Source organism: Phyllobates terribilis, unplaced genomic scaffold (assembly GCF_046119375.1).
Source record: "Phyllobates terribilis strain yellow unplaced genomic scaffold, ASM4611937v1 Scaffold_5__5_contigs__length_657084704, whole genome shotgun sequence".
NCBI classification, from domain to species: Eukaryota; Metazoa; Chordata; class Amphibia; order Anura; family Dendrobatidae; genus Phyllobates; species Phyllobates terribilis.
Window position 1 is genome coordinate 71187091 of NW_027362765.1, and position 12869 is coordinate 71199959.

The 12869-nt window shown below is 44.5% G+C and overlaps 1 protein-coding gene across 1 annotated transcript in view; it reads left to right on the forward strand.

Moving 5' to 3' along the window:
- The first annotated feature begins 258 nt into the window (after positions 1-258).
- LOC141271462 (uncharacterized) overlaps positions 259-12869 on the forward strand; it is an 89154-nt gene continuing 76543 nt past the window's right edge. Inside the window, 7 exon segments of the mRNA XM_073681533.1 lie at positions 259-441; positions 571-750; positions 834-957; positions 1041-1153; positions 2260-2350; positions 7457-8056; positions 9845-10022. Of these exon segments, the coding sequence (XP_073537634.1) occupies positions 259-441; positions 571-750; positions 834-957; positions 1041-1153; positions 2260-2350; positions 7457-8056; positions 9845-10022 (1469 nt within the window).

Sequence of the window (12869 nt, forward strand, 5' to 3'; positions counted from 1 at the left end):
GTGTTGAATAACTGGGGTTGTAGGATAAGGAAGACTTGAGGGTTGTGAAGTAGGTCTGTTTAACAGAGGGGAGGGCTGATTTGAATGCGAGTGTTGCTTGTTTGAATGCAGTGAAGTCATCTTGCGAATGTGTTTTCTTTCAACGCCGCTCCGCAACCCTGGATGCTTGCCGAAGCTGTTTAGTGTGGTTGTTGTGCCAGGGTTGCCTATTGACTCGTCGCGCTCTGCCATGCATAAGAGGGGTGACATGGGATCTTTATGATGTTATATCATCATCTTCTCCCCATTCAGGTCCCTACAATATCGGATCCTTTCAGTGGAGATATTTTGTTTAAGAGAATTTTCCTGATTGATCCATCAAGGATGGATAGGGACAGGGACAAGATGGTGGAGAGGATAGTACACCTCACTCTAGAGATCCTCTTCCGGCTTACTGGAGAGGTGAGAGATTCTGATGACGTCACATTACATCATTCTTATCTATGGGAATAACAGATGGACAGAACTGGAGAGGTGAGGACTCTGGAAATGTCTGTAGTGAGATTTATTAATGTGTCTCTCCATAACCAGGATTACACAGTAGTGAAGAAGACCTCTAGTGAGCGCTGCCAGGCCCCTGTGCCTGAGGGATGGGGAAAACCCCTGAGCCCAATCACGGGGTCTCCACCTCACCCCCTAATACATGAGGACATCCATGACCAGAAGATCCTAGAACTCACCTACAAGATGATTGAGCTGCTGACTGGAGAGGTGACACTGCTGGGAATGCTGGGACATTATACAGTAACGCTGTGAAGGGATCGGAGGGATGACGGTATCCTTGTATGTGTCAGGTTCCTTTTAGGTGTCAGGATGTCACCGTCTATTTCTCCATGGAAGAGTGGGAGTACTTAGAAGGACACAAAGATCTGTACAAGGACTTCATGATGGAGGTTCCCCAGTCCCTCACATCACCAGGTAATAGACAGGACTAAATACACACGACCTATAATTATCTGTATGTAAAGAATGAATTCAGTCCCTGTATGTGTTTCCTACAGATCTATCCAGTAAGAGGACAACACCAGAGAGATGTCCCCGTCCTCTTCTTCAACAGGACTGTAAACAAGAAGATCCCGATGTTCCTCAGGATGATCAAGTAGATGGAGAGAAGGTGTAATTAGATCTCCCCTATGATGTGTAGAAGGCTGTGAAGGTCTTGTGTTCAGTCTTGTTTTATCCACCAGTATTATGCACTGAAAGGACAATGTTTTAGAGATATGGGCCCTCTCCAAATTGGAGTTTCCATGTGTGAAATTAAGCCAATGACCCCGGAGTGCAGCATAACATCTACTGAATACATTTTTTTATGAATCAGTTTTCAGTGTGAATCAACAATGAATGAATCTATAATCAAGGTCATTGATATTAGAGCAGCCACGATCAGTATTTAAAAACTGTCCACATTGTTCGAGAATTATATGAAGAATCGTTCTAATTAGCAGTTATTTCCTAGTAAAACAAATTACAGCTGATTACAATGCTGGTGAATGACCCATTAAGCTGTCCGAAAGCAAGTATAGCCCATTATAACCCATATATGTTATCCTTTACTAACAGATGGGCTGTAATGGTAGAAGACCAGTTATACTGGCAATGTTTTCTTTGGAAAACAGTAAAGTAAAAACTGAATCATGGAGAAGTGTAAAAACTTTACCTGGTCAGAAAAATCCAGATTTCTGAGGCACCATGTGGAGGAGAGGGGCAGAATTTGTAACAAACCTCATTAATCTATTAACCCTTACTGTCATGTTGGGGGAGGCGGAGTAACAGTCCGAGGAATGTTTTTTTGGGACATCCTGGCCTGTCTGATACCTGTGAATTGATGTTTGGGCACAAGATCTTACTTAATTATTGTTGTCAGCCAGGTTCATCCCTTCATGCCAGATGTTTAACCTGTGGTTGAAGGATAATTCACCATGTTAGAAGGGTCATGTAGCCATGGATTACTTCCTGGAACAAGACAGCAAGTTGTTTTTTGCTTCCTTAATATTCAGTCTCCAGATTGTAATCCTATAGAGCATCTCTTGGACATGGTAGAACATGGAAAATGCTGGTTAGAATTAGCAGCCAACAGGTTGGGTTTATACAGGAGATCTGCAGCTACTGTATGTACTAACTGCTGCTGTGTCTTGTTTGGTCGTCATGTTCGTTTATGATCTTTACTCTTCTTCTTACAACTTCTCCACCTATCTGTGACTATTGCAACATTTGTTTCAGGGTAAAGATCTGCCCCATATTAATACTACAGAGACATATGTGAGGGGTGATGAGTGGTGTAAAGAGGAGATTCCTACAGATAACCAAACAGGTGAGTAGTGACCACTAAATGCCGAGAAATCACAGATTCTACTCAGTCACTGGCTGCTATAATTATGTGGTGAATTTTTTATGGTCTGTTACACTAAGTTTTTGATGTGGATTATACTCTCAGACTAATTTAATTCAGAAATGTAAAAACAAATGTGTCAAAATGAATTGCCACTTTCTTCAACATAGAAAAAAAATGCAGGGTTGATCTCTGTACATTCTGTGCTGAACATGTGATTGCTGCAGAGACGCACTGATCACTACTTAGATTAGATATTGGCTGCAGTGGTTACATGTCTCTCTAACTGGAAAAGAAAGTATGAAGATCAACAGGGTAACTCAGCAGATTTGAAAGAGGAGTGTCAGAGTATCGGTAAGTTGAGATTTCTTTTTTTTAGTACTTGTAACAAACCCAGGTAGTCTAAAGTTAAATCCTAGTTATACAGGTTCTGATTAGATCACCTGGCTAGCCCTGCAAGTAACCAAGCTAGCTGTTCACCTTAGGCAGTCAGCTCAGGGAAGCTGACCAGACTGGACGTGTTTTGGAGTTGAAGAAGCTGAGATAGGACAGAATCCCTCTCTGAGAAGATACTGCACAGGCAGAGTGCAGAGAACTGCAGGTATCAGTGGTTGCTATTTACAATAGCTGTTTTGTTTGACGGAGCTGGGGCTAGCTCTGCTGTGTATGAGTAGCAAGGGTCTGTTCTGTTTAGTTAGTGCCTGGACAAGGCTAGGGATTTATATTCATGAGTTTGTTTTGGTGCTGTGCATCCTATGGAAAGCAGTAAAAACTGTGTGTGTTTGGACTAAAGCTGCATTGCCAATGTGAACGATACCTAAGGCATAATGCCTAATCCCTACAATTGGTAGATATAATGCTGGTGCGAAGTCCCAGAGAGCACAGTAGTGATGAGCGAGCATGCTCTTTACTCGAGATTTACGAGCATGCTCGGGTGTTTTCTGAGTATCTTTGGCGTGCTCGAATGTTATGTTTGAGTCACTCCGTGTGCATGATTTGCGACTGTTTGACAGCTTTAATACGTGAGGAATGCTTGTTTGTTAGGCATTCCTCACATGTATTAAAGATGTCAAACAGTTGAAAATCATGCACACACAGTGACTCAAACATAACATTTAAGCACGCCACAAATTCTCGGCAAGCACCCGAGCAGGGTTAACAGAACACGCTCACTCCTCACTAGTGCACAGGCAATTGCAGTGTAAAAATTGAATGTCATCGGTAAAGGCAGCTACAGCATTGTGAACGCAGTCTGAAAGCAAGGAGGGGCTTGGTAAGCAATTAGTCCAGCAAAGGCAAACCCAACAGGAGACTAATAAGCTCCTGACCCATCAGTTTCAACAGCAGGAGTTGCGGGAGCAGTTACAGCAGGTTCAGCAGCAGCAGATGGCTCTCCTGGCAGATACTGTCCGGGCCAGGGAGATAGCACCACCCGCCAGCCAAAGTGAAGGTATCTGGGTGAGGCAAACGGTACAGGAGGTCTTACAGAAAGTTACTCTGGAGGATGACATCGAGGCTTTACTGACTGTATTTCAGAGGGTGGCAGACAAAGGGAACCTGCCCCCAGAGTAATGGGCAGAGGTCCTAGCTCTGTATTTTACTGGGGAAAGCATAGTACGACCTTGCCCTGCCGGATGCCAAGGATTATGACAAGCAGAGGGGGGAGATTATGGTACACTTGGGTTTCACCCTGGTAGTCCGGGCACAACGGGTGCAACTCTGGTACTACTAAAGGGACAAACCTCCCCCGATCCCAGATGTTCGACCTGTTACATCTGGTGCAAAAATGTCTGCAGCCTGAGACCTACTCTCCAGCACAGATGGTAGAAAGAGTGGTAGTGGACCGATTTATCCACTCACTACCTAAATCCGTGCAAAGCTGGGTTGCCCAAGGAGAGTCCCATAATGTAGATGACCTTGTGAGCCTCGTGGAAAGATACATGGCCATGGAAAACTCTCTAAGCAATCAAGGAAGCCTATGGTCACATTTCAGGGAGACCCAAAGAAGGGACCCCATGCCAGGTCTGTTCGGTGCACAAAGACCAAAGAGGGGTCAGAGCCGGGTTCAAAGGTTACATCTCGTACCATTATCTGTTGGAGCTGTCAGTGTCATGCCTCGGATTTCAATCCGGCAGTCCTGTGCTTTTCTGTCAGTGTCACTGTTCGCTGAGCCACAGGAGATCTTGTGCTGATTACCTTTTACCTTTCTTCCACTCCTTTCTAACAGCAGGTGTTTTCCATTTGCCTACTAGTCTGTCCTATCACACTGCAGGTGCTTCTATTTAAACCTCATTCCTGCTTCTGTTCTCTTGCTGTTTAGGCAGGTTAGGTCTGAACTGCCATCTTCTAGTCTGTGGTTAGGATTATCTCTGCACCCGCAGGCACCACTAGGGACTGTGGATTCAAGATACCTTGTCTGTACAGGAACCAGCAGGGTTAGTTGCAGTTTTTATGGCATAACAGTCGAGTCACGGGTCATATATCAGCCATTTGTCCCTTGACATCAGAGCCGATGGACTGCGGCGTAAGCCGGCGCTCCTCCTATGTCGCCTACCCTGCCTACAGTGCGGTACCTCATCCTAACAAAGGGTCTCAGTAATGTCAGGCGACTGTGAGCGGTTTCCAAGTGACGGGACTTCTTGACTCAGGGAGTTTGGTAACCTTGGCAAGGGCCACACTTCCACATGTTCTAGTTTCTGGGAAGGGGGTGAGGGTAAGGTGTATCCATGGAGATGCCAAGAATTATCCCATTGCCCTGGTCAACATACGCACAGACTGTTGTTCCATGTCGAACCAAGTGGGAGTGCTCAATGAGCTATTGCATGCTATTGTTGTCCGTCAAGATTTTTTTGTGCTGGGACTTATGGGTTAAAGCTGTAGCAGCCAATAGTCCAGAATGTCGTCAGGAATCGGCTACGGTAACAAGGCACATGATGTAAATGGTGAATTTACGTTCACTGTTCTGGTTACAAAGGAGGATGAGGAACCATCCCTTAAAGCTAATATATCTGACCTGGAGGAGTCCCAGGACAGCTTTTGGACTCACCAGCTCAGACAGAGATTTAACAGTAAAAGATACTCTGGAAAATGTAAATGAGGGTCGGGAGCCGATAGTTGGTTTCCACAAGGGGCTGTGCATAATGATTGTTGTGTCGTGGGAGAAAAACTTAAGGACAGGTAAAAGAGCACCCCCTCCAGGTCCAAGAGGAAAAATCCAGGGGGTATAATTGGTCGGCTCGAGTGAGACAATTTAAGCCTGGGGATCGGATACTTGTGTTAGTGTTCACAGTGCAAGTTCCTTACCCAGTGGCAGGGGCCCTATAGGTTTACAATCTATGAGGAAACAGGGAAGACTCAAAAGGTAAATGGTAAAAAGTGCTTGCAAAGTATGGTCCAGCCATCAATATAATAAACAGGGTACTCAAATAACCCTGCATGAACCAGTCACCAGCCAGTATTTGTACAAGTACAGATACAGAGCTCAATTAAATACATGGAGGCTGTGTAAACAGATGCTATGAGGGAACAGATTTAGAAGAAAAGTTTGGAAGGGCAAAATGGGAATAGTTACATAAGTGGGGTGAGGTGATAGGCTAGTCTAAAAAAGTGTGTTTTTAGGGCACACTTAAAACTGTTGGGAATTAATTGAATTGTCCTGTGAAATGCATTCCAGAGACTTGGCGCAGCTCGTGAGAAGTCTTGGAGATGGGAGAGGGGGGTTCAAGTTATTGAGGATATTCTTTTTAGGTCATTAGTGGAATGGAGTGCACCGAAAGGATGGTAGACAAAGATGAGAGAGGAGATGTAGGGTGGTGCAGAACTGTGGAGAGCTTTGTGGGTGAAGGAGAGAAGTTTATATTGGACTCTGTAGCGGATGGGCAACCAGTGCAATGACTGGCATAGGGTAGAGGCATCATTGTAGCAGTTGGAGAGGAATATGATCCTTCTGCTGCATTCAGGATGGATTGGAGAGGGGAGAGTTTAGTGTATTTAGTAAGACGGAGACCACTTAGTAGAGAGTTGCAATAGTACAGACGATAAGGAATAAGAGCATAAGAATTTTTGCAGAGGCAAAAGTATTGAAAGGTCAAATTCTAGAGAGATTTTTGAGGTGTGGGTGACATGAGTGAGCGAGTGATGGGGTGTAGCGAGTAAAGGAAAGATCTGAGTCAAATATAACCCCAAGATAACAGGCATACTGCTGGGGATTAATGGTAGAACCACACACGATTCCATAAAACTATAATAAATTAAATTCCAGATCATATTTTTTAAGATGAAGTCTGAGTTATTGCATTTCTTCACCATTCAATCTCCATAGACCCAATATTTATCTCTAGAGGACAGAGTTTCAACTTTGCTTTGGTAATTAATCAGCTTAGAATATCATTCAGAAGACAGATAATGGACCTGAGTTGTCCAAAGTCTTATGAAACTTTATTGTTAAAATATCTTGAAGGGAATGTATCACTCTTGGACAGGAGTAGACTGCTCCCCTGCCTCCTGACTTCCTGCTTGCAAGGAGGTGGGGCACTACTGCATGATTGACAATTTGGACCATCATCATCATGCCGCTACAGTCCCAAACTGTGAATTTACTGATACTGAATAGATTAGAGAGCTGGAGGCTACTGCCCATGAAGAACAGGCTATGATTATGAAAGCCTAAAGAAGCTAAGGTCTGGCTATGCATTACATTTGCAGAAAACTGATCTAACCCATTCAGGTCAATGGGTTTATGAAAAAATGGACCTTATACAGATGTCATCCACGTGTTATCTGTGTTCTTTCCTTTGGTCCTTTTTTACTGTTTAACGGGTACAAGAGACATTATTTTTTTATACAAGGAAGAAAAATGTCACACTGATGGTAAAAACGAATACTTTGACTAAACACTGATGTAAATGTGATCTAAACCACTGATGAAAATTGGTCTGTTTTTTTTGCATACTAGAAAAATCAAAAATCAATGGCGTGAGAAGAGCTTAGTTGCTTTTTACTACAATTTTAAAAATATTAGAATTTTTATCTATAATATAATTAATAATATCATTTCTAGGCAATGTTAATAAAAAATAATGAAATCAGTTTTATTATTGGCAGGTGACTGTAACAGGAGCACAGAGGGACATCTGATATTTTCAGATTTTGCAGCAGATGATCATGGTATAACACCAGATACTTATGAAGAACATGCTATTGCCGCAGATATACCTCCAGATCTTTTCAGCAAAAATCTATCATCTGATTATTTTCAACAGTTCTTATCTTTTGATTCATCACAGACTGCTAAGCCAAATGAACGTAAGATAAATGATGGTGATCATCAAAGACCTCAGAAATGGGAGAAGCCATTTTCATGTTCCGAATGTGGGAAACGTTTTATACAGAAATCAGATTTTGTTAGACATCAGAGAATTCACACAGGGGAGAAGCCATTTTCATGTTTGGAATGTGGGAAATGTTTTACAGATCAATCAAATTTTGTCAGACATCAAAGAATTCACACAGGAGACAAGCCATTTTTATGTTCCGATTGTGGGAAATGTTTTACACAGAAATCACATCTTCTTAGACATCAAAAAACTCACAAACAGGAGAAGCCATATTCATGTTCAGAATGTGGGAAATGTTTTACAGAGAAATCAGATCTTGTTAAACATCAGAAAAGGCACTTGTTCCGAATGTGAAAAATGTTTTAGAAACAAATAAATCGTTGTACGTCAGAGAATTCATACGGGAGAAGCCACTTCATGTTCCAATTGGTGAAAATGTTTTACACAGAAATCACGTCTTGTTATACATCACAGAACTCACAAATGTGAGAAGTCGTTTACTTGTTCAGAAGGTGGGAAATATTTTAGACAGAAATCACATCTTCTTAAACATCAAAGAAATCACACAAATTATTAGTTGTTTCTTTTTATTTTAACCCCTACCCGTAAAAGCCCGTTTTCACCTTCCTGACCAGGCCATATTTTTTTTTTTAATTCAGATCAGCATCATTTTATGTGGTAATAACTCTGGAATGCATCAACAAATCCCAGTGATTCTGAGAATGTTTTTCGTGACCCATTGCACTTTATGTCATTAGTAAATTTAAGCCAATAAGATTTCAGTTTTTTATGAAAATATAAAAAATTTGCCAAATTTAGAACAATTTACAATTTGAAAACTTTGTCATTTTATGCCCTTAAACCAGATACCTTATTTTTTGGACCATAAGACGCACCCCAAATTTTGGGGTAGAAAATAGGAAAAAAAATATTTTTTATAACATGGGGGTCTGTCTTATAATCTGAATAGGTACGGTATCTTACCTGCGGGTGGTGGAACGGGGGTCACAAGAGGCAGGGTCCTTCAGGAAGCCTGCGGAAGTGGAGGAATGCTGCGGATCCTTGGTGCGAGAAGGCGGTGCTGCAGCAGCGGGGAGTTACGGTGGTGGTGGAGCAGAATCACAGGGCCCTCCGTTCCCTCCCTCAGGAACCCTGCAGCGGAAGAGGTGTGAGGCTGGCTGTGAGGCAAAGAGGCGTGCACTGCTTTCCAGTAGCAGTGGCCATCTTGCTGAAGCTTTGATCTACAGGAAAATGGCCGCAAAGATCCCATTCTGCGCATGCGCCGGCTCAAGCGGCCATTTTCCTGTAGATCGCGACTCAGGAAGATGGCCGCGGCCACCGGAAAGCAGCGCACGCCGCTCTGCCTCACCACCAACAGCCAGACACTGGCCCTGCAGCATCTCTCCTCTTCTGCTGCCACCACCGGGTTCCTGAGGGAGGCAACAGAAGGCCCTGCGATCCCACTCCACCACCACCACAACTATCCAGTAAGCTTACATTCAGACCATAAGACTCACCTCCCAAATTTGGGGGAAAAAAGTGAGTCTTATGGTCCGAAAAATACAGTAGTTTATAAAAATATCAAAAATGTGGCAAATTTTGAATAATTTACAATTTGAAAACTTTGCAATTTTATGCCCTTAAACCAAATAGTTATACCACATAGTTAATAAATAACATTTTTCAAATGTCTACTTTACACCATCTTTATGCTTGAAATTACTTTTTTTTGTTAGATTGTTTGAAGGGTTAAAATTTTACCAGCAATTTTACATTTTTTCAATTAAATTTACGAAACCTATATTTTTAGGAACCAGTTCACTTTTCAAGTCTTTTTGAGGGTCCTGTGTGTCAGAAAACCCACAAACAATACCCCATTTTAAAATCTACACAGTCTATTCAAAAGCGCAATTTGAAAGTTTGTTAACTCTTTATGTGCCTCACAGGAATTAATGCAACCTCGAAGAAAGAAATTCATTATTTTTACTAAAATGACACTTTAGCCCCCAATTTTAAATTTTCTCAAGAATATAAGGACATTACCCTATATGTGGTGTGGTATAGCGACAAGTTCGGCTGTATGCGGAGGTAAAACACGGGATACTGTCTCTTTAAATATTTGGGTTCGTTTATTCAGCAGGCATAAACTGCCCTCAAGTCCATAACGAAAACACAGCCCATTCGGCCAAAGAGACAAAAGAAAATGCAAAACTCGCTGCACAGTCCGTATTTCGGCCAAGGTCTGGCCTCTCTGGATTAGGCACACACAGGTCCAGCACAGAACGTACTAGCTCCTTCCTGGAGCAAAGTTTTCCCAGGTACTGAACACCTCTGAGTGTCAGGGCTTGCTATTTAAAGCCCAGACACTCCCCTTTCGTTATCCACTAAAAACATTCCCTTGTAACTGTGGTTCTATTAGCATTTTCTGCACTGAGTGTGCAGGAGAACTTACATGTTTTCACATCACTGAGCTTAAGAGTCTCAGCGACACATACCTCCCTTCTGACACACTACCAGTGACTTTGTCACATATCCCCCCCCTCTGCCCAAAGCCGGGGGTTTTGGCACCTTCACTCACTAGACAGGGAAGTCTGGACAGGGCATCGGCATTAGCATGCAGTTTCCCGGACTTGTGCTCTACCAAAAAACTAAAGTCCTGGAGGGCCAGGAACCATCCTGTCACCCGGGCATTTTTCCCCATCCGTTCCCTCATCCATCTCAGGGGGGCATGGTCTGAGACCAGTCTGAATTTGCGGCCCAACAGATAGTACCTAAGGGTATCAACCGCCCACTTGACAGCCAGGCACTCCTTTTCCACGATTGCATAATTCTTTTTGCAGGCCGAGAGTTTTCTGCTCAAGCACAGAATGGGATGTTCCTCCCCATTTACCTCCCATTTACTCTTTCTGGAAGTCAGGTGTTATCAAGAGCGGCTGGTTGCAAATGGCGCGTTTCAGCTCCTGGAACGCTGTCTCTGCTTCAGTGGACCACTTTGCCATCGTCGTCTTCGTACGTTGAAGTAGGTCGGTTAGAGGTGCTGCCATTGTGGCGAAATTTGGGATAAACCGCCGATAGTACCGCACAATACCCAGAGAGGCCTGTACCTGTTTCTTGGAGGCCGGTTGTGGGCAATTCTGGATGGCCTCCACCTTGTTCATTTGCGGTTTTATTTCGCCCATTCCAACCACATAGCCCAAGTATTTTGCCTCTTTCTTTCCTATGGCGCATTTTCTTAAGTTTATGGTAAACCCGGCGTTTCTCAATGCATCCAGTACTGCCTGGACCTTCTGCAGGTGGGTTCCCCAATCTGGGCTGAAAATCACGGTCGTCGAAGTAAGCGGCAGCGTATTTTTTATGTGAGCCCAGAATCTGGTCCTTGGCCCTCTGGAAGATAGCTGGGGCTCCCTGTAGCCCGAACGGCATAGTGGTATACTGAAAACACCCATCGGGTGTGGAGAAGGCCGTTTTCTCCTTGGCCCCTGGGGCCAGGTGAATCTGCCAGTATCCTTTTGTTAGGTCCAGGGTAGTGATGTACCTGGCTGGCCCCAGCCTCTCAATAAGCTCATCGACCTGGGGCATTGGGTAGGCATAGTACTTGGACACGTTGTTTAGGTTCCTATAATCATTACAGAACCGCCATTCTCCGTCCGGCTTAGGCACAAGAACAATCGGGCTGGACCAGCCGCTCTTACGTTCCTCGATAACGCCCAGGCTCAACATTGTCCTCACCTCCTTGGACATCACCACACGGCGGGCTTCGGGAATTCGATATGGCCATTGGTTAACCTGTACATGCGGTTCCGTCAGGATCTCATGCTCCACAACTTGCGTACATCCGGGCAACTCTGAGAACAGGTCTCAGTTTCTCTACAAGAGTTCTCGTCACTGTTGTTTCTGGGCCAGTGACAGTGTCTCTGCCACTGTAACGTCCTCGACCCTGGCTTCAGGATTTGCCCCTAGGGATGAAGCTTCCACCGGTTCCCTGTCTGGCCACGGCTTCAGTAAGTTGATGTGGTAGATCTGGTATGGCTTCCTTCTACCCGGCTGGTGGACCTTGTAGTTGACTTCACTCAACTTCTCAACTACTTTGTACAGTCCTTGCCACTTAGCCAGGAACTTACTCTCGACCGTGGGTACCAACACCAACACCCAATCTCCAGGGCTGAATTGTCTCAGCCTTGGGGCCCGATTGTAGACCCTCGCCTGGGCTTCCTGTGACTGTAAAAGACTCTCATTCACGATTGGCATAACCCTTTCGATCCGGTCCTGCATTTGGGCCACATGCTCGATGACACTCCGGTGGGGTGTAACCTCTGCTTCCCAGGTCTCCTTTGCTATGTCCAGAAGTCCCTGAGGGTGTCGTCCGTATAGCAGTTCAAACGATGAGAACCCTGTAGAGCCCTGAGGAACTTCCCTAATGGAGAACAGCAGGTACGGCAGCAGGCAATCCCAGTCTCATCCATCCTTCTAAACAGCTTCCCTTAACATCGACTTTAAGGTCTTGTTGAACCGTTCTGCCAGTCCGTCCGTCTGCGGGTGGTATACCGACGTTCGGAGTTGTGTAATTTGGAGGGCCTTACACAATTCTCTCATCATCTTCGACATGAACAGAGTTCCCTGGTCCGTCAGGATCTCCTTTGACAGACCTGTCCGGGAGAAAATATGAACCAGCTCTCTGGCGATACTTCTGGCGGAGGAATTTCTTAATTGTACTGCCTCCCGATATCGCGTAGCATAGTCCAATATATAATAACCAGAATGTATTGGTGTCCCCGGGCAGACTTCACCAGGGGCCCGACAAGGTCCATGGCGATCTGGTCAAATGGGACCTCTATGAGAGGTAACGGCACTAGGGGTCTCCGGAAATGGGACACGGGAGCCGTTAACTGACAGGTGGGACATGACCGGCAGTAGTTCACAATCTCCCGGTGAAATCCAGGCCAGTAGAACCTTTTAAGGACCCGCTCCCGAGTCTTATCTACACCTAGATGCCCACCCAAGATGTGAGAATGGGCTAATCCTAACACTCTACGCCTATAGGGTCCCAGCACAACCAACTGCTCTATTACCTCCCCTTTTGAGTTAGTGACCCTATAAAGAAGCTCCCCATTGAGTGCAAAATATTTGAACTTGGTGTCAGCCCCTGGCTCCTGAGCAACCCCATC